Raw genomic sequence first — 22,970 nt, 5'->3', positions numbered from 1 at the left:
CAATTAGAACAGACCAAGCATAAGAGTCACAAACCTTTGGAGACTTTGGAGTCGCTTTTCCTGACAGCAGCATCGGTGCTGAGCCAGCTGCTGGCATTTCATGCCAAGAGCCCAAGCACCCTTCAAAGAGCAGTCATTCTTCAAACCACAGCTGTCCTAAGAAAGTGCTGGACAAAGGCCTGGGGAAGTTAAAACTTTTTTTAAAAAAATAAAAAAAGCAACTTCATGAACATCAAATCAGGATTTCCATGAAGTTGTTTCTGGTTCAAGAATGTCTGAGAAACAAATCTCCTTGGGAGAAGTGAGATGTCTCCCAGCTGCTTTGAGGACAGTTTCACAGCCTGTGGACTCTGCCTCCTGCCTCATCATCCAAGTCATGCCCATGGGTGTCAGCACAGGTTGTAGCTAGCCAGAAAGAAATAGTCAGCATTATAAAACATATATAAAAATCTGTTATTTTGCAGTTGTGTCCCTTTCTCTTTACTTCTGTGTAAGTAACAGTGCGGGCTCAAGCAAACAATTTTCCTCAAGTGTAAGAATTACACAGCTGTGGGGGGTTGGGGACTAATGCTAAAGTTTTGGATTTGGGATACTGATGGAGTTTAGGGCTACATTTCTATGTTGACATTATCACTCCCTACAACTCCCTGAAAGGTGTTTGTAGTCGGGTGGGGTCGGTCTCTTTCACCAGGCAGCAGCTGGCAGAACGAGAGGACACAGTTTCAAGTTGTGCCAAGGGAAATACAAGTTGGATGTTAGGAAAAAGTTTGTCATGGAAACAGTGATAAAATATTGGAATGGTCTGCCAGGGGAGGTGCTGCAGTCACCATCCCCGGATGTGTTTAAAAAAGATTGGATGTGGCTCTCGGTGCCGTGGTTTATTTGAGATGTTAGGGCTGGGTTGGACTCGATCATCTTGAAGGTCTCTCAAACCCAGTGATTCTGTGATTCTGTGAATTCTGTGAGTTCTGTGATGAAGTAAGCTGGAGGGGTGGGGGTAACCAAGCGCAGCTGACCACTGGTGTGGTTTGTCAGTGTGCTCCCTGGCAGGGTTTTGGCCCATTACAGCAGGACTGCCACAGGAATGCTGCAGAAAAGGCTGGTGTACAGTGTGGGCTGTTTGGCTGAAGAAGTTGTGGTAGGGTTGTGCTGCACTTCAAGGGTTTGGCTTTGGGGTGACAGGAGCATGCAGCCAATCACCCCTGGGACAAGAGAACAGATTTTGGGTGGCTTTATTTACTGGTTTGTATTTACTTGTGAAACCAGGAATGACATTTTCAGGAGATGAGATGAAGGGGACAGAGTATAAGAAATACTCTGGGCTGTACAGATGGGGACAAAGCCACTTAGCTGGGAGAGAAGAGCCTCCATTCTGGATCCTACTCTCACACCTTCAAATGTCTTTTTATCTAAAAGTATTGTGTAAAATTCAGGCCCACTTCTTTTTCCATTGTTTGACTGGGGTAAAATTTGTATCAGAGAAGAATATTCTTTCCATAATTTTATTTAAGATCTTGGCTAAATACTGCAATGTTAGAGACCTACATAGCAAAAATTATTTGATCCTAGAAACAACAGAAAATTAAAGGTAAAATTATCCCTTAAAGGTAAAATTATAACTATCATTTTCATATAAATATTAGTACAATGCTAAATTATGCAATTCCATTGTCTTTGAAGCATCCATGCATGAAACAATTTGTCTTTTTCAAAACTGTAAATAACTGGTGCTTGAAAATAAGTTGTGTAAAATCCATTTTCCCTCCCCCCCAGCTCTACATATGGATTTCATATTCCTCTTCCCCTGTCTCTGCAGCACTCTGACCTCAAACCTTGGCTGTCTTCATAGCTCGTCCTCACATTGCTCCTAAGCAAGTTATTTAGGAATTAAACTTTGGTTGACTCATGTTTTCCTTCCTGTACCATTTAGAAACAAATTATTTGTAAACTAAATTATAAAAAAGCCTAGGAATTTATAAAATGGAACATTGAACAAAATTTTTAATGCTGACTTTCTACCTAGGGGGATTAAACACCTCACTATTTCTCTTATCATAAATTCTTTCTTGGTCTTCAGAGTGATAAATTGAATGATATTTTAGGGTTTTTTTTACTGAAATACAATTTCACTAAAAATTGTAATTTTACAAATGTAAGCAGAATGCCATTTTGTTAGAATTAGAGGAGATAAAGTTGAGAGGTTGTTTTTCCAGGCTCTCAAATGTTTCAGGAAAGCTTCTTTTCTTGAGATCATAATTGTTCAATAAGTAGAGTAGGGAGGTGCCATCCTGGCATGCCTTGGCAACACCACTCTTTGCAGATGCTTTCTGCATGGGTCTGAACTGTCCCAGGGCTCGTGTCTGTCGTGGCTCAGCTTGGAGGGAGTCAGGCTGTCAGAGCACTGCAGAGGGAAAACTGGAGCTAGGCAAGTGCTGTGGCATAGAGGAGTCCTGGGATCAGTGATGTAATCTATGGCATTTGCTCTTTTCATGGATTTGGTGAACACACAGACTCCTCTGGCATAAAATCATAAGCATCAAACCAAGTTTTACTGGGGCCCTGGCAGATATTTCACTCCAGGAGATGATTTGCTTCCATTTTAGCAGGTGAATGTGTGTACTTATATCAAACACTGAAATAAAATCAAAGAAATGCTGTAGATTTTATGGGCTCTGTCAGTATTGGGAATGGATCTTATAATTATGACTTGAATTACAGTAGCAGCTAAAGGGGCCCTGAGAGGATTCATAGTCCCACCGTGCCAGGTGCTATAAAAACATCTGGGTTACAGCACCAGAATGAACCAAACTAATGGGGGGAAAGTGAGGAGATTCATAAAATGACATTAAATCAAGGCCAGCACAGTTCTTGGCTAAAAGTATCTGCAGTCACATATGTCCTGTGCCATACACAGGGGCAGTATTGCCATCTCTTGTCTCCTGGCTGTGGTCAGAACACGACTGTGCCTTTGGCTGGAACCACTTGAGGTGCAACAGGTCCAGATGGTGTTTGCAGCTTGAATTTTGTCACCTTGAGAACAGGCTTCTGGCAGGGTTTCAGAGTCCACGTTCCAAGGTTCTTATTTATTTTCAGAGTTCCATGGACTCATTCTGTCCCTAAGCACTAGGAATAATTTGGGAATGTTTCAAATGGCAGTGCTGCTTATTTACATACACTGTAAGGGCGTAGAAGGGTGTTGCAGTGTGGTTACTCAACCTGGGTACAAAATTCATGTGAAGTGCCAGTTCAAAACAGAGAGATGCTAAATTAATCTTTTAGTACTGCAGGGTCTGGAGGTAATCCAAAACCATTTCATCATAATGCCTATAAAAATGATGGGAAGTTATTAAATATCCATTTCTGCAATCCAGAACAGCTAGGAATTCCAGATATTACTGTATTTAAATAGTTTTATGGATTTATTTTTCTTTTAAGTTCGTGACAGCACCAGGTTTCATTTGTAGCTGACACAGACTGGCTTGGCTCCAGTGGAGCCAATGATCTGTGTCAGTCAATGCTAACTGAGGATCTGGTGCCTTCTGCTCTAAACTGTGGAAGACTTGTCATCTGTTAAAGCTACACTTAGGTGTGTGGGATGCAGATGGCATTCATTTTCTCCTGTTGGCTTTGTAATAGAAACATGTGAGACTGAAAACTCTACCAAAGCATAAAACATGCAAGGTTTAACTTTATGGGGAGCTGTAGGGTACAGCCTATTCCTCACTCTCAAGCACCCCATTAGTGCCCAGCCTCTGAACATTTGCCCGTGTGCACTTTGCAGATTAAGGTGGGAGGAGAGGGAACCAAACAGAATGGCTTTAGGGCATTCATAAAAGAGCCTCCAAGAAGTGCAGTGCAGGAGAATGTGCTGCATTGTGTGCAGGGTAAAAGGTTTGTCTCACAGTGCTGGGGAGTAGGCAGCAAAGATGTTCACTGTTACTGAAGTCATTGCTCCCTATTAGTAAAAGCATCAACAGAAGATGAAGAAAAACATAACATAGTTGTCTTTCATCACCACAACAGGCAGATGGTTTAATCCCTCTTCTTTCTGTTGGGGTTTTGCAGGAAAGCCCACGTACATGCCATGCATGCCTCATTTGTAAAAACAGAGCAAGTTTTTATTCCTCTCACTCTGAAGTGTCACCTTTAGCACCTGAACAACCAAGTTTGCTGTAGCCTCGGGCTCAGGCCCTGTGTCTATCTGGAAACTGGTTGTTATTCAGCATCACGCTCCAGCTGGAGCACAGCTCAGGGTGGTCTGCAGCAGCAGAGGGCAGGGAGGCAAGTAGGGAGGAGAAGGAAAGGAAAGAAAATAAATAAAATATCCCCAAGCAAAAGTAACTCAGCTTGACTTCAGAGGTGAGAACGATGCAGTTACATATTTATTATTGTTTATATGTGCTATGATACTTCCTAAATTCTGTAGTGACTGAGGTTTCCTCTGTGCCAAGCGGGGTATCAAAAACGATTCCTGCCCATGAGGAACCTCCATCCTGGGTTTAAGGCAGGGGAGCAGTGGAGGACCCAGGCAGGAGGATTGTGATGAGACAGTAATGCAGTATCAATCAGCAGAATAACCAGGAGTCCCAGTGAACCTCCTGCTGTAACCACTGCAATTCATCTAGTTTACTGCCATTATCATTGCAATTAGAGGTTCTTTTTTTGCAACATAAGGTTAATAATCTAATAACTGTATGGGTTACCCACTCCTCAGCTCATTTGTTGTACTGTTCAGCAGGTATAATTTGCTGCAATTTTGTATTGTAAAGAACTAATTAGCAGCAAGATTATTTTTCCACTGAACTTCACAGGAGTTTTGTCTTGGACAGCAGTGCTCCTGTACCTTTTTATTCTGTGCCACATTCTGGACTTGGTAAACTATCAGATAGAGACACCACACTCACCCACATCTCATTAGGCAGAAGTCCTAATTCAGAACCAGGTGGCATGAGTAAAAGGTATATTTTATTTTTCAATTTTCAATTTTAATTCAACATTTTTCAATTAATAGTGTTAACAAGCTTGTTAGAAGAATTTTTTCTTTGCTGTGTTTGTAAGTGTAATATCTAAGGTCAAAAATTAAAAATAAATCAAAAAGAAGCAAGAAACAGAGCCTGCAAGAGTAGTGAGTATGGAAACTACAAAATTACTGCTATAAATCCCCATCCTGCCACCTCTGAGGCCAACAAAACATCTTGCACCTGCTTTTATTACATACCATTAATTTATTGGATTTTCTTTCATCTTTTGCTTCAGATTTACACCAGAGTAACTGAGTCCAGAGCTCAGTCTCCATGGCCCAGCGTCACCTGCTTCTGCAAGGAATCTTTAAATACAGCACCTGTATAAGGAATGTATATATTTCATATATCACACCTGGGATTTATTGTTATTACACAAAAGTGGCAGCTCTGTGTTGAAAAAGACTAAGAGGCCAACCATGACTGTCTCACTGCTGATACTTCAAAGATTTTTGATCCAGGATGTAGAAGTTTTATTAAGTAATACCTATACTTGACAAGTGATGTCTATATTGTCCTTCAGCCATATAGACATGGTTATTAAAAAAAGAAAAAAGAAGTGGTGCTTGATGAGTTGTTTTAAGAAGCTATTGTATTACTGTAATATGACCACTGTGCTGGCAGGCTTTTGGCAGGTTTCAAATAAACATGCCAGAAATAATTTTGTTGACAGCATCTTGGGTTGGAGCACATCCAGCCTTCATCCATAACATGTCAACACAGTGATTCTTTCACAGGCATGAAAATATGTCACTATAGATCTTTATTTTAGAGTCTTAAAATACTGTAGATGTCTAGATTAATGGTTCCAAAATCAACTTCACAGGTGGCTAGTGACGTTTTTCAATTACAAATGAAGATGTAAGTGATAGCATTTGCAGTTCTTAATATGCAGCATCAATGAAGTGTGCTTATGTAAAAACCTGGAAACATCTGGTTTACTTTCCAAATCCAAAATCAATTTAGTTTTCGTGGAATATGAAGAAGGAGGTGAAAAACAAGCAGCAAAGGAGAAGGAGAAAAGCAGGCTGAAGGGCTTTAGCTTGATTGCAGAGGTCATGAGGATGTTGTGTTTCTGCTTCATGTGAGGCAGAGAGGAGGTGGTTCCTCCTGATGAGCAACTTCAATGTTTTCTTTCATGTTCTTTTCATCAGAGCAGAAACCATATGTGCTTGGTGTATTTCCCTTTGTGCCACATGCTCAGATTTCAGAATGAAACCCAAATTTGGTGTCTTTAGGATTAACACAAGGGGCATCTGCCTGCTGGTGGGTTTAGGTCTCCACGTCTGTCTCTGGGTCTCTCAGGAACAGGCAAATTCCAGCTTTGAGCTCTGTGCCAGAAACTCACCCCTTGAGCTGCCACTTCAAGGACATAATTTATGTGCTTGAATCTGTACCTGCCTAGGGCTGAGTTAAACACCTTCCTGGCTTCAGTCCCCAGCACAGAGGCTCCCCTGGGCAGTGTGAACAAGCAGCTGATGCTGGTGGGAAGCCCCAGTGCAGGGTGGGGATTTGCTGCCAAGGGCAGGGGGTAACACAGGCTGGTGGGGCTGTAATCCCCTGGAGGTAAAAGATGGCCACAGTGACAGAGCAGCATCCCTCTGGAATGCACAGAAATCCAGACAGGAATCTGAGGTGTCAGTGCTGCCATGAATATGGTGTGGTGTGTCTGCAGTTTTGCTGTAAGTTATTCCATCAGAAGAGGCTTCAAGTGACTGAGAACAAAAGAACAGCTTTCCAAACCTGTCCTGAATAAAGCTGTTTGTTTTTCTTTGAAAAGTCATTTATCTCTCCTTACCTTTTACCAAGGGAAATTTCCTGGCGGAATTTTGAAAAGTGAAAATGTTCTTTTCTAATTCCTTGCAGTGTATTAAACCCCAATATTTTGCTTATGAATAGTTTTCCTCCTCTTGATACACTAGACATTCACAGCCTTCTTTTTGTTGAGATTTTGCTGAAATATTGATTGAATACCTGGAGAATTAATGGGATTGACTTGATAATGGATTCAGTGGAAGTACAGCTGTCCTGAACACTCAAGTATGTGTGTGCATTTCTATCACACTGGGACTCATGGATGGGGAAATCACACTTAATGCAAGGTGTTATGAAGCTCTTGAACTACATCTGGTGTCGAGTGGTTTGTGGGGGTATTTCAGACTCCAACAATCTGGGTTTGTAGATGTTATTCAAGTCCACGAGCTGATTTTTTCTTCAATTTTAGAACTTCTGACCATTTGTGGTGAGAGTGTAATGTTGTTTTCAGGACTATGACTGTTGCCATCAGTTCTGTAACACTGTCAGTGTTTTACCTCTGTCCCAAGACACTCAGGGCTTGGCTGGGTTTCTCATCTGCTTCTCCACAGTTCTCCTGTTTCTCTCTAGACCCCCCCTGTATGCTACGGTGAAAGAAAGAATATTCCTGCCACTTAATAAGAAGCCCTGCATTATTTCTCTGGCTTATTTATAAATTTCCCTCCCTTGGGAAGCCACAGAGTGTCTTTTGTGCCTTTTTGCATCACATGAAAATTTGAGAACAACAGTTTCCTAGAAGTGGTGTTGGAGGACTAAATTGATTAACATTTGTATTAATATTTAGGATAACTAATCTGTAGAAATGGAAGTATTTGTTCTCCTTTCTTGTTGCAAAAATGGCATTCCTCAAAACTCCTGACCTACTTTTCAAATTTTTCTCCAGTAACCATAGTAAACTATAAATTTGTTCCTTCTAATTATTTTTCATTTTAAATAGAAAGCCAAGTACAAACAAGGGGTAGAGAAGGAGGGGAGGGTTTGCTCACCTCTACTCCTCTTTGCCAGAAGGAAGAGAAGCCTCATGTCTTTTCTTTAATTAGAATAAATGATGGAGTACATCAGCTGTTTAATGCCTCAAACTTGGCTTTCCATTGCAGATTTATAGCTTTTGTAGTGGCTAGATCCCAAAACACGTAGAAAGTGAGCCTAGACATTATCTTTTTCTGTAAAATGAATTCTAGGGAAAGAATGAAAAATATTTCCTGGAATCTTCTGAAAACAAAACTGTGAGGTTTGCCTGACCTCCCTCTTCCAGTTTTGCTGCTGTGTATAAGAAACAGAAGTAAAGCAAACTCGGAATAACAGAAGAACCTAATCTACTAGAAAGCTTTTTGTTTTCATAAAAAATTTAAAATGAAAAAAAAATAGTCTTTTAAAGAAGTACCATCAGCTCTGTTTTAGACACACCATCCCTCATACTAAAGGAAATGAGGCAAAAAACCTAAATAGATGAGTTTCACAAGGAGGAGGAGCATCCAGAGTTGTTCTGGCTGTGAGACCAGATCCCTTGAGTGAATTCAGCCTCCCAGAAAAGTGCACTAATATTTCATACAGCTCCTGTGGGTGCTTCAATGCTTGCATGAAATCACATATAGTGCAAAATGCTAAGAGGAATCCAGCAAAACACATGAAAGTGCAATAAATTTTTAAGATCTTGGGAATGCCAGCACAGTGCTTCATAAAACCTCAGTCCTGAGAGCAGGGGTTCTATATACATCATAGGCAGAACATATGGTGCAACCTCAGTGCAGTCAGAGCTAATCAGTGAGTGGTGATGGAGCTTTATTCTGAAGTTTTAAGGATGTGATTAAATTTAATGTATATGCTAGACAAGAAACCTGTCTTCAGTTCCTCAGACCTACCAGCCTAGGAGTGCACACAGTATGCCCTGAGGAGATGTCATGTTTTCTGGGAAGGCAGGAAAGTTCACCAGGGGGATATCCTTATTGGTTTTTATCTCTATGCATGCCCCTGTGAATTATTTATCTTCCTGTATGCTTCTCTGACATCTTATTATGAAAGTCTCTTGAAGGTTACTGTAAAGCTCCTCATTCCCAGACTTAATGAGGGTTGTTAGGAAATGGGTGTTGATGAGTGAGTTTGGATGAGTGCTGGGATGGGGGCTGGTGCCTGTGTGCCAGGAGGTGATGGGGAGTGTGGGTTCCACTGCTGAGCCACCTGTGGGTTCACTGCATTTATTTGCTGTGTAATTATTTGGGATGAATTCAGTTAATGCCACCATGAGCTATAAGAGTGTGAACTGTTTTTGGCTCAAGGGTGTCACCCACCGTGGTCGCAGGCTGCAGTTCTGCGGACGTACATTGCTGTCTGGATTCTCTGCTCGTTTCCTTGTCTAAGTGCCCTTTGCTAAATGTTCATCTTCTTTTGATGTTTCTAGGAGCTGGTGGGGAGTAATCCTCCTCAAAGAAACTGGAAAGGAATTGCAATTGCCTTACTTGTTATTCTCGTTATCTGCTCGCTGATTGTCACCTCTGTCATACTCCTGACACCAGGTATTTATAACCTTTAACTCGCTTCCAGTCTGTTTTTCTTCTGTAATTTTAGACTTCCGAGAGTAAAGGGATTACAAACTAACTGCAAAGTTGAGATCAAAGGAATCCTCCTTCCTCACTTTATCTCAATGTGATGCTGAGTTCAAGGCCATTCTTAGGTAGATTGTTTTAAGGTTTTACATTTCAGTTCAAAGATCAGGGCTGCTGACCTGAGGGCACAAGTCTGGAACTCGATTGCCTAAACATGGATGGGGAATGTCATTTTAGATGTGCCGGGGTAGGAGAGGAACCCACATAGGGCAGTCAGTGAGGGCACAGAACTCCTGAAATTCGTGTCCACGTGGAGCAGTAGTTGCCAGTTGAGTGTCATATCCTGGACCATTGGAAATGGCATTGGATGCCTATGCCTTGGCTCCTAAATCCCATCCCATTCACTGGATTGATTTTTAGTTGAGATCACAGTGTTTTCAAATTGCAGATAATGATACACCAGACAGTAATCACCCACAGCAAATAATTAGTAACTTTCCAACAAGGAATTCTTCAAGTTAATCCCCTTACCAAGTTTCAGCAAAGTTCTGAGCACATAACCTCTGTAAATTACTTCTTTTACAGTAGCTGCTGATGTTGTAGGCTTGAATTTTAATGTGGTGTCATTATGATTATTGATTATTATGTATTTATACAGCCCTGTAAATTTCCAGGCCTACTTAGGGAGTAGAAATAAAACGCCTTTGCAGCACTGACAAGATTGTGAGCTGAATATGAAAAGACAAACAAAATGAGAGACAGACAAAGAAAAAATAATTCAGTGTCAGAAAGGGTGAGGAGCTACAAAACACAGGGGGAGGCAAAGGTCCCCTGCTTAGGGATGTAGAGGAGAAGAACAGGAACTCCTCCTTGGATGGGTACATGTGAGCTGTAGAATCCAGGGAGCAGCAGGAGAGAGAGCACAGAGCTGAGGAGCAGAATGGAGGCAAGAGAGAAATCAAAGTGGAAGAGCCCAGGGTAGTGAAGCAGAAAAATGAGACAGAAATTATGGGGCAAAAATTTCCAGCTCATTACCTGCAAAATACATGCAGTCCAGCAGGTCTAGGCCATCTTCCCTGAAAAAATTCTTATCCCACAGTCCTGCTGTGTGAGGAACTGGAGGTAGTGACAAACGAAGAAATACAGGAGTGCATTGAGTTACTTTGAAAATGAGTGAAACAATCAGTACATTTTGTTTTAGTTATTTATTTTCATGCCATATTCAGTTTTTTAATGTTATCCTGAAGTTTTCAATGCAAATTTAAGTACCATGTGGTCATGCCAGAATAATGATGTAATGAAATTAAGGTTACACTTAATTAAAGGTCATTTATTAAATTAATTTTGCTGGTGTTCAGATTCAACATCTTTGGACAGTGGTGTTCAACTCTGAGATGTTTTGGGGCATGGTGTGTGGACCACACTCACATCAGGCACAACTTATTAGGGATGCAAATGTTGCTTGCAATTTTACAGAAGCACAGACTTTTCAAAGATGTACATGAAAGCCTGGATTGCTAAGTCCATACCTGTGAGTCTCAACGAGTTCTCTTGAAGCTAAGGCACTGCCTAGATGGGACCATGGGTGTCACTTCCATCAAAATCCAAAAACATTAAATCCACTGGCTTGCCTTGATGGACAGTGTGGGTTACCCTGTCATGGTATGAAATCAGGTTTGATAAGCAGGACTCTGAGGCTTTGCTGGCTGTGACCAATGGCTGAATTCTCCTTTAGGTGTTTTTCAATATCTCCCAGAATAATCTTCTCCATGATTTTACCAGGCACAGGGATGTCACTAACAGGCCTGTTGTTTCCAGGGTCCTCCTTCTTCTCCTTCTTGAAATACTCACATTCAGTTACAAATAAAATTCAAAAGTGTATTTGTTTATATATATATATATATTTTATATGCATGCACAAAGACATCCTCCTTTTGGGGTGTGTGTGCACACACATGCACACATATAAATCACACAGTTTTTATTATATACCCAGCACCTCCAGATAACAGTGCTGAGAGGGTCTCCGTGATTAAAATTTAGGAATATGCGAAGTCATATTCTGTCATTTTCTGTGCTGAAATTTCCATTCCTTTTTTTTGATATTTCTAATTACCTGATCTGCTGGTAAGCTGGGTTTGGGTTGCTTTTTTCCCCTGTTGATGTTTCAGAATTGTGTTCTACATGTACAGACAAAACTCTGAGCTCAGTACTGCTCCTGTTTTTATTATGGATCCAAAGTGCTTCATGGTGAGACTATGCCAAGGGTAAATTACAGAGTTTAGGTTGCTGCTGTGGCTTGGCCGCAGCTGAGTTCAGTCTTCTTCTAAGCCACTGGAACTTGTTATGAGGTTGGGCTGTGACAGAAGGGATCAGGAGGCTCATTTCATGGGCTAAGTGGGACTCTGAGACTGGTTTGACAAATGTGAAAATATCACATTGCTAATCCCAACTGGGCATAGCATGTCCCAGCAATGTAGGAGTGGGGAGGGTAGAAGATCCTGTCCAAAAGGAGAGGCAGAGTCTGCATTTCTCTGCCATAAAATAGTTCTCTGGAAGAAGAAATGTTTATCTTTTGGTAGTCAAACTGAAAATTAAGTGATGGATATGTGAACAAGAGGTGAAGAAGGGGCAGGAGTGCAGCGAAGGAAGGAGGTGGAGCAGTTCTGTGGATGTTCAGGGGGAACTGCCAGGTATGAGTGACATCAGGAAATAAACAAAACAACCAAACAAAATCTCCTCTTCACTGCAAAAGCCTGCAAGGGGGTGATGCAGTCTGGCATGGGTTGTAGTACCTGAGGATATTCAAATGTTTTTAATTCTTCCTTCTAATGATATTGTTGGAGTCCAGCCTGATTCTGTCACACCAGTACAAATAACCTTTTGCATTTTACCTCTGAATCCTTACTTTTTCCTCTCTCAGTCCTCTTTCTGTCTGGGAATCCATTTTTCTCTCAGTATTTTGGTGCTGGATGTAGGCCTGTTTTGCAGTGCAGTACCAAGGCATGAAAGGCAAAGATGCTTTCAAACCAGTGCTGAATATCATTCACTGCCTGATTCCAGACAGATTTTGGACATATATGGGGTAGAGTGCAGCATCCAGGCATATAGTCCATGCTCAGACATGAAAAGTGATTACCTGGACCCATAACCTGGTCTAATACTGGAGAGCCTGGGTCATCTCTCAGGAAGTCTTCTGAAATGTCAAGAGCAACAGGTAAAGTGGGAAGTGGGGAAGATTTGCTTAGCAGGGCAGATTATGATTAAGGTATTTAATAATTGGGGAAAAGGAGGATTTGTATGTCTCTTCCAGATTATTTTTCAAATCAGCCAAAATCTTTAAAGGTTTTAACTCTGGATTCAGAAGGGCTGAAATCCCTACTGGTTTGGGTTTCTCAGGGTCAGGTCACTCACCCTGCTCCAAGATCAGCACAAAAACTGGGAGCAGTGGACGTGGCATTCAGCAGACACTGTAATTAAAGTGGCAGTGAGCTATTACTAGCTAATGTTTATGTCTTATTTTATAGAATCCTAAAAACATCTCAACATTTCTATGATTTGTATATTCTTTGATGACCAATATTCTCAAAAGAAGCAGTAATTAGTGGAAGTTTACATTTAATTACACTATGGGGCACAACACCTACACCATTGCCTGTGCTGAGCTTCTCCAGTTTCATGGTGTGTGAATCCTGCCATTTCAGTCACCTTTGAAAAACATCAAATTAATTATACAAATTATAACAGTGTTGGCCTGAGCCTTTGTTAACTGGCAGCTCCTCATTTGTCACAGCATGTGGCACCTGTGCAGGTCCCATTCCATTGTTTGGGTATTTATATCTATATAAATATATATCATAGACATATTATTTTATATTTTATTAATTTATATATCTATATATAAATATATTTCTATATTTTATTTATTATTTCATATTTATTTATTAATTATTTCATAATTATCTATTTATATAAATATCTATATTTATCTATTTTATTTATATTTTAATATATATTTTTCTATTTTATATATATATATATTTATAAGCTGAAACGAGGATTCAGTCCTACAGAAATTTTGAATAAAATAAGGCCTTCCCAAATTCCATTAGACATTGTGCTTAGGAAGAGGCTGATTTTTCATACATCTGTTCCTGATATTTAAAGCTTTCTGGAGATATACATCACATTTGCTCCTTTCAAATCTGACCTTTTAGCTGAAAAAAAAAGGAAGTACACCCTAATCCATATTAAAATTTTTGCAAAATCCATAAGAAACATTTCTCAGAAGTGGTGCTGAGCTAGTCATTTTGGTAGTCATAAGTTGCATCAAATGCATGACTATTACCAGTGCATAGCATTAATTCCCAGCGTGCTGCTGACAGTCAGAGGCATTGCCTAGAAAGCTTTGTAGCTCTTGTGATACTCAGGGCAAGGCACTATCCTTTGACCAGCTGTGCAGGAGAGCAATTTGTTAGCCATAGTTACATATAAATGTATATTTTACCCCGTTACAAACAGGTGGGATATTACAAGAGGGAGAAAGGCTGCCTGCCTTGTCTGGCCACTGCCTTTTGGGTACAGAGAGGTCATCTGGGGGAAAAGAGGGGTTAGGTCTGCCCAGGGATCAAGTAGGTATGCTGAGGTGGGAGAGGAGCTCCTGGTGTGCTGCCACAGAGAGATGGGGACTGTCCCTCACATGCAGTGCACAACAGGCCAGGAGGAGTGTGAAGAAAGCTTCTGACACCAGCTGAGCACCAGCTGTGATGGAAAGCAAGGGGGGCACCCAAAGGTGCCCTTCTGACCTATCAAGCAGCCTCTGAGCGTGGCTGGAGTTGAGAAAAAGCTTGAAAGAGAAGCAAAACAGACAGCGAGGACAGCTCCTTGCTCCTCTTTGAGTTTTCTGGATTTGTGGAGGATCTTTGTTGGTTTTGTGTTCTGGAGAGCCACATGAACAGCTCAGCCCAGGATTGTTTGGGTGCACTGACTGCAAGGAGGAAGAGCAGGCAGATGAACCCAAACACAGGGTTCCTGTCACGCCTCTAAAATTGAATCAGAACCAATATGGACACGATTTCTGCCTCAGGACAGAGCTGTGATGTTTGGATGCTGGGTTTGTGACTTGGCACTCAGATCTCAAGTCCCCATGCCCTGTGCATGGCTGCCACTCTGCCATCTGGATCTGCTGGCCAGGGGGATGTGAATGCAAAACGAAAAAGGTGGCGCATGCTTAGTCCTGTCCTTCCATGAGCCCAAAGTGGCCTCCAGGTCCCTGCAGCTGGGTGTAGACAGCACAACCTGTCCACTGCTGCTTTAGACACCCTGAGGCACACTTAGAATCTGCTGCTCAGGACAGAGTGGCTTGCCTGAGATCCCACATTTCTTCCTCCATAAATGTCTCCATTAGGGCCAGATGAATGGAGCAGATGTTCTTAAAAAGCCCTCTGACCTACCTGCCTGTTAGAGGAGAGGTCAGTAAATATTATTTTTTTTTGTATTACTAAAATTCACAGATGGATTTATTATTTAGTTTCTGTGTTTTTCCCCCAGCTCTGTGGCTGAGGTGAATGTAGTCCATGGCCCAGCCGAGGACTTGTTGCAGCTCTTACAGCCCAAGGCAGAGGGCAGGAAGGGAATCTCACCTCATCCCTCAAAGAGGTTCTTAAGTGTGCAAGGTCCAGGTGCTGCCTCTGTCTCTTCCTGCTGTTCCTCAGCAGGAGCTGCAGTGCTGTGCAGGACCAGAGATGGTGCAGCTCCCAAACTGCCTGTCCCCATCCTGCACAAAAAGGAGGAATAGGAAGGGCTTCCCACCTTGCTTCTTCCTAAGTCTCCAGCACAGAGGTTTGCTTGTGCCTGTCCCTGTGCCCTCATGGGGAGAAGAGGGTGCCTGTGTTCTTCCAGAGGGCATTTGGGAAGCATCTCCTGGAACAGGAACAAGCCCTAGGGCTGTGTGGGGGCTCCTGCCCCACCTGACCTCCCTGGGTATCCAGTTCTGGGGACTTGCACCACGGTGAAATTAATTGTAATGATATCCTGGGGTCCTTGTCACCTATATTTTCTATTTTAATAAATAAAATTATGCAGAATAACTTGGCATAGCGCTGTCACACAGAGGGATTTGGCTGAGGACTTGTATTAATGGGTTCTGGTATTTGGAATCCACAGTGAACAGTGTGGTTGAAGTCTCAGCCAGACTAGGGAAAAATATGAACATTGAAGAATATAATTTAATTTGGTAAAAGTGAAAGTTTGTTCTGAAACACCTTTTAGTGGAACAAAACACTGTTGATAGGTATTTTTCTGTCATCCCAGGTAGCTCAGGGCCTTGAATTTAGTATAGCAAAGAAGACTTTTCCACAAATTAGTACCTTCAGGGTCTGATTCCACTTTTCTAATCATAAATGTGCAGTGTAAGTTTAGCACTAAACAATATTAGAGATATCTGAGGCTGCCAATAAACCTCAGGCATGAGGATTCTCTCATGAGGAAAGATGCTGAAATACACATTCCTGCTGTGGAAATACTCAGAATGTGGCCTCCTCTTTTCTTTAAAAGAGCAACTGTACTTAAAGCTGACTGAAGGGTTTCCATGAAAATATTATTTTGTCAAAAAATTGAATGTTGTCAACAAATTTTTCATAGAGGGCGACTGCTTGTCAAAACAAAAAAAAAAAATTACAGTTGATGGGAGGAAAGGAAATAGGGAACATATTAATCAAAATTTTTTGGGTATTCAAAGTTGTTGGTTTTTCTCTAAAATTTTCAGCTTTGATATTGCCATGCTTACAAATGAAACTATACATCCTTTCACTAAAAATTAAAAATAGTTTGTGCCAGCTATGAACACCTAAGGATTAAGAGTTATGTCTCATAGACTTTTCAAAAATATTTCTGCAACCAAATGTCTGATTGCCATGGAATATCTTTTGTGAATTTCGGAAGTAATCTGTATGAGCCCTTATAAGGTCAAACACCTTTCCAGCTATGGTTTTATGTTAAAATTTATAAGGAAATAAAAATATAAACTGTAAAAAATTGGCCACTTCAAATAGTTTTTAAAAGTATTTAAAAATATTTCATTTATATAGTACTTATTAAAGTATTTAAATTATTTAAAGTATTAAATACTCTAAATAAAATTTAAAATAAATAAATAAAATAAAATAAAAAATCAATTTAAAATAAAGTACTTACTAAAGTAGTGTGTGGTTTGGACCATTTCTTGGTCTGTTTGTAGTTGTTAAGACCAGACATGTATAGCAAGGAGGGTTTTGTTAGTGAACCATTTATAACACTGACATTGGGAAGGGATTTCTGTGTGACACAAAGCTTAATGTGGGCTGTTTCCAAATGAGATATGACATATCACTACTCACAGTTTCCCTGCTTTCAGATACATCTCAAAGTTGAATTAATGTTAGTTTATTTTTGAATGTTTTACAGTTGAAGATAACAGCTTGTCTCAGAAGAAGAAGATAACAGTGGAAGATCTCTTCAGTGATGATTTTAAGATTCATGACCCAGAGGCTAAATGGATAACTGGTGAGCTCTGAGCACTTTGTAGTATCTTTGCTTTGCTTCCTTGCTCCCTGGCCATTGCCTTTTTTATGTCATTTTTAATTCCTCCAGTTCCTTATGTTGCTCCTGAAATTGCAGGATCAAGGACTGTTTGGGGTTGGAAGGGACCTCTGGGGATCACCTTGTCCACCTCCTAGCTCCAGCACTGAGAGCTGTTTGCCCAGAATCCCGCCCTCAAATTCCTATTTTCAACCTTCAAATTCCTGTTCCAGTTTTCCTCCTGTTAAACACGCAAACACCACTGTTCTAACTTTTTATCTAGGGCTGCCCAGTGGGCTCATAGATAGGCATGGAAAACTACAGCCTTTTTCTCCAAGAGCATCCAAGACATAGTGAGTGATCTAACACATGGTTGGAAGATGTGGATGGAGCAACAGCAGTGATTCTTTTACCACAAACAAAACATCAAATCTGTTTTTCTCCTAGCAGAGAGGTGAAGCAATGCTAAACAACAGGCAAACAGTGGTCCAGCAGCATCTGGGCTGGGGCTTGCACACAAGCCATGTGCTCTTTTCATCCTCTGCTGCCTTACATTTTCCAGCCAGGGGAAAGCCAAGTAATACTTGAATTAACGCATGTTGGGTTTGCTGGAGTGGAGCTACTTTGGGGGATGTAGATTCCAGCTCTCACTGGAAATTGCCACAGTCAGAACAAGCTTTGGCGAGAATACAATGATTTGTGGTGTGCTGTTCAATTGAGTTCCAGTCCAACTCCTATTATCATGGAAGTTATTAGCTTTTCTTTTGAATTAAATGGGGAGCTGGATCAAGTCCTTCCTCGTGTTTAGCCTTCCTTGTCTGCTGTGCCCATTGGGAACAATTTTAATACCTGTAATGAAAAGAGAGAGTGTTAAAGGGTAGTGCTGAATTAACACATTCCCCAGCTGCAAGTGCTGCCACCCACTCAAATAGAGGGGAAAGCTGTTGCAGACAATAAACACCTTCACAAACACACCTGCCAGAGTGCAGGAGCTGTTTCCAGGTTCTGCTCTCCATGGGAATGGTGCTTCCTACATCCACTTTCTGGGAATGATGATGATGGGAATAGCTGCGTTGCAGTTCCCGATTTTTTTTCTAGCATCCTTTTCCTTTAAACACAGATATCCTGATGGCTTTATTGAAGAAAAATATGTTTTATTGAGACTTTGACTGCTATTTTCTTTATTTGCTGGAGTATATCAAATAGAGCATAGTGGAGGGAATTCCAAACAATTAACTAAACTTTTCCAGGAATAGAGAATGAATTATTGCCACAGACCTGGTATAATATCCCCTCACTGATGAGTATCACTCTATGTGGACATAAGGCTTGTTCTCCACAACTGCAGTCTGCTGTGAAAAAATAGCATTTCCTTTGCTCTTTCAATTATGGTCAAATACTAAAGTCATATAAACTTTTATTAGGATTCTGATCTTGAGTATTTTAAAATCCATCTCTGTCCTCTCATGTACCCTTAATGACTCCAGTGCTGTCTTGCCTCTGAAATTACTACAATATTGTTTCTGTAAGGGACAAAACACAAAGACATCTTGTGAAAACATACACAGAAATTTTAGAAGTAGTTACTCACTTGTTTTGATATTGACAAACACTGACACTGATTTTAATACATCTAAATAGATAAATGTATTAAAAGAGATACCCTGCAGATTTTCCCAAGGGTGACTTAGCATTTAAGGGCAAGATGCTGATCTACAATGTCATTCATCCATGGACCCAGAGCCATTTTACAACATTAATTGCTTCTCTGTATTATAGTTGGATTTTTCACAGTTTTCAAAGCTGGCTAAGCGGTGAAATTGTGAATAAGATGAAAGACCAGTAGCCAGATTCCTAAGCACATGTTGTTATTGGTCTCTTATTTTTCAGTATGCAAATGAAAGACTCCAAAAATGCCAAAGCCAAACTAATTAACTTAGTATAACAAGATTGCTGGAATGCCTTAGCAAAAGAAAAAATGGCATATTTGGGAATAGCATATTACAATTGGATGACAACTTACAAGCCTAGCTGATGCATTGTGAGGATCCACACAGTTGTTAAAATAGAAGTATATAAATATAAAATAAATGGGAAACTGTTGTGTGCCCTTTCCCTTCTTCTCCTGTGAATCATCACAGAAATCACATCATCACAGAAAATATCACAGTCATTCAGAGCTCTGCAAAATTCAGTCCTCCTGTCTCATCAGAGCTCTATTTCCTTCCTTTCCCTCTACATTATTTCAGAAGACAAGAGGCTAGTGGCCAGAGATGAAGCATGCTGCATGTTTAGGAGTATTTTAATCATCTGAGGGATTTGCAGCCAAAATAATTCAGTCAGTAAAATATCTGTGTTCTTCCCAGTAAGCAAGGGAATGATTCAAACACTGAATGAGGAAGGTTTTTTTCTTTATCTAGAGTGAGTCTTAGAGCAAGTGTTTTAATAAAGAAAATATTTATATTCAAGGTCACACTTAAAAGTGTGCTGAAAATTCCACAAAATTGATGCAATGAGCTCATACTTAAGTATTTTCTTGATTCTCAGTGGGCATGTGGAAAAACAACATATTCCTCACTCAATAGCTTTGTGTCATTCTATTGATTTTAAAGGACCTAGCAAAAAAGAAAAGAAGCAGTCTCAAAGCTGACATAAATACACTTCCAGTGTAAAGATTACAGGCTTTGTCTCAGCTTTCAATCACAACTTGTGACTCATTTGTGGATATATTTACATTTTTTTTAAATTGGAATTGCAATTAAATTTACTTGCACAAAGTGAGAGGTGTGGCAAAGTTGTAAATTTGAACATTTTACAATTTTTGTGATGCTGCTGTAAATTCAAATTTCAGTTTGCATTTTTATCCACTGTTTTAGGGAGAGGAAAGAATACTTTGTTTAATTAGCATCTGCCTTCTCCTGCCCTGACCACTGTTGTCTTTGGCTCTGTTAAGAGTGATCCAGAGAGGAGCACAAAGTGACAGGCCAAGGGGGAATGGCTTCAAACTGACTGACAGCAGGTTTAGACTGGCTATTAGGAATAAATTCTTTACTGTCAGGGTGGTGAGGCACTGGAACAGGCTGCCTAGAGAAGCTGTGGATGCCTCTGGATCCCTGGAAGTGTTCAAGGCCAGGCTGGATGGGGCTCTGAGCAACCTGGGACAGTGGAAGCTGTCCCTGCCCATGGCAGGGATTGGAACTGGCTGATCTTCAGATGTCTTCTAACCCAGGCCATTCTGTGAGTTGGTGATTCTTTGACTAGAATGGATTGCTCCGGAGCTTATTTCTGTATCCACTGCTATTTGTTAGGTTTTCCTGTAGTGTGAGTAAATGCTGACTTTATTGTGAAGGTTTGATTTTTCCCGGCAGCATGGCATGTATGTTATACTATAGTAGGTGTAAAGCAGTGAAGTACAGGAAGTTTGGGGTTCTGCTGGTGATTAATTGGCACCCTCCTATCCAGCAATCCAAGTGGAAATAATCTGTGTCTCTGTTCCAGCCCCATTCATCCCACACCTCCTGTAATCTTCTCCTCATCGCTCCATGCCTCTCACTCTGTGCTGAACTTCCCTTTCCTGTACAACTACAATTATATTGCCGATATATTTAAGAAGCATATGAACTCCAATCAGTGGCTCTTTTCATACTGTGTATGTTAAATATAGTATTTGAACATTTCCTTGTTTTCATATCCTCCTCCATAGCCTGCCAGGAGTGTCCTGTGCCGGCCTTTCGTCAGCCCTCTCCCAGCTGACAGGTGGCTACTTGTTAGTCTAGACCCTAATTGTTTAGCAGTTCTGCTCATGAGCACCACATTACCTTGTAATTAGGCTTCCCAATTACTGGCTTTTCCTGTAATTTCTCTCACACAGCAGTTTAGCTCAGGTTTCTAAAAAGCTCAAAGCTCATTGCTCAAAAAGTGCAACGTTCTTGTAATGTTCAACAGAAAACAGGATAAAGAAATGTGTTGTCATTTTGTGCTGAAGAGCAGCTCAGTCATCTGATTTCCTCTATAAACAACAATTCATAGCTGTTGTTTAGACCTGGCCTGAGAAGCCAGTTGAGTCATGCATTCTGGTTTTGTGTCCCTTTCGAGCTGCAGTGATTCCTGCCAGCTGTGACCCCCAGCATCCTGGGAGCGCTCCTTCCTCGTGGGGAGAGAGCATCATGTGAAAGGAAGCAGTGAAGACTGAGCTGCTTATGCCCCTTGTGGGGATTTAGGCTAATCTTCTTTGTACTTAAATGGCAAATAGTTTTTCCCACTTTGGAAGTACTTGGATGCTGTTTTAGACAGAAAACATCAGAGCAGCCTCCAGTATCCTGACAGAGGTTATTGAATGAGTTTGGTGCAGCGTATCAGTCATTACTTTTTAGAGGATGTTTTTCCAGCCTTGCTGTAGGCATCCTGCAAGACAGTTTATTTAGCAGTGGCTCTTGTCAGGATTTTAGGCTGTAGGTAAGTGACTGGAGGTTTTAATTAGGAGAGCATTTTCCTTGGGCTAGGCACTGGACACACCTGGGGAGGCAATCCTTGCCGAGGGGTTGTAGCCAAATGGGAAGAATCAAGGTTGAAACGAAGAGCACAATATATTGAGGTGAGGAGCACTGAGGTACAGGACAGCAAAGGACATGCTTAGAGTCACAGGAACCTAAAAATTGTGAAAATCAAACCCTTCTCTCTAAGGTCCCTGCCCACTCACTTCGCCTGCAATATTGGAAAAATAATATTTATTTTTATGAGAAGAGGAATAATGAGTAAATTAGCAGGAGGCTTCATATGACATTTTCAGAAATGTCTCAGTTATTTGGAAACCTGCCACTCAGTGACAGCCAGGACCATGGTGTGCCCAGCTCGCCTCTAAGAATGGCAGCTGGGCTTTTATCTCAAAAGTCCCTTTGAAAAATACACTAATAACTAATATCTAAATATAATGAAGTAATTCTTTTATCTTTAATACCAAAGCACATATGTTTTGTTGCATGTTTTGCTAATAACACCACAGAATTTCTGGGCTCTTTAAAAGTCTAATATTGAATTTAATGACCTAGAACTAATCAGTTTTATTTGCCATGCTGAAAAAAGCATCGTATAGTGACTGAGGTAATTTATTTCACTTTACCTTTAGTAATAATGCTCAGATCAACAATACTTAGATAGCCCAATTGCCCTCAAGCCTCTTCTCTGCAGTGTAAATCCATTGCACTGTATTGATAAAAGCACTGATGCATTTCAAATTATGCAGATGCGTGTGGAGTAAATGAATTATTTATAGGTTGCTTTGCATAGATATTAAGAACTTTGTAAATGCTAATATTTTTCATTATGAAAAAGGTTTGTGTTAAGGTGCTGCTTTGACAGCTCTTTAGACTAAAATTGCCCTCCTAGAAGCTACAGCATGGTTGATGGGAGTGCAGGTTTCTCTGGGCTGCTCCTCCATGAGCCAAAAGATTCGTGGAATCATGAAGGTTAGGAAAGACCTCTGAGATCACCCAGTCCAACCATTAACCCAGCAAGGCCAAGTCCACCACCAAACCATGTCCCTGAGCTCCACTTCGACACAGGTTTGGAGCACTTCCAAGGATGGTGATTCCAACACCTCTCTGAGCAGCCAGTTCCAGTCCTTGAACAGTGAAGAATTTTTTCCTAAATCTGGCACGACTCAAAGTCATTTCCTCTTGTCCTGTCACTTGTCACTGAGGAGAAGAGGCCAACCCCCACATCACCACAACCTTCTGTCAGGTAGTTGCTGAGAGCAGTCGGCACCTTACAAGTGACCATCCAAACTGTAAGGCAGCAGGAGCCTTTCTCTTGGCAAGGTCAGCAGGGAAGGAAAACTCATCTGTCTGTTTGCCATCCAGGGGACAAATCTGCCTTCCTTGGGCACTGCATGTTGCAGTCTTGCACATGTTTGGGATTTGTGTTAGGAAAGAGTTCCCCATGCAGGCATCCTTGAGCCCCAATGCCATCCCAGTTCCTGTTTTATCTTAAATGAATGTAAGGTAGAAAATTCTCACAGGTGGTTCTGTTAGTGTAA

General features: G+C 41.0%; 1 protein-coding gene across 4 annotated transcripts in view; it reads left to right on the top strand.

Annotated features, from left to right (window-relative positions):
• The window catches only part of DPP6 (dipeptidyl peptidase like 6), a 534,726-nt gene that overhangs the window by 358,690 nt on the left and 153,066 nt on the right, over positions 1 to 22,970 (top strand). For all 4 annotated transcript variants that reach the window (XM_088054737.1, XM_088054745.1, XM_005527745.3 and 1 more), the window contains exons 2-3: positions 9,235 to 9,349; positions 16,823 to 16,921. In XM_088054737.1, coding sequence (XP_087910863.1) covers positions 9,235 to 9,349; positions 16,823 to 16,921 — 214 coding nt within the window. The remainder of the gene's footprint in view (positions 1 to 9,234; positions 9,350 to 16,822; positions 16,922 to 22,970) is intronic.

This window comes from Pseudopodoces humilis, chromosome 1, assembly GCF_049639895.1.
Source record: "Pseudopodoces humilis isolate 2021_Gansu_Grassland_sample_001 chromosome 1, ASM4963989v1, whole genome shotgun sequence".
In the NCBI taxonomy this organism is placed as follows: Eukaryota; Metazoa; Chordata; class Aves; order Passeriformes; family Paridae; genus Pseudopodoces; species Pseudopodoces humilis.
This window is presented reverse-complemented; position numbering and strand designations above follow the sequence as displayed.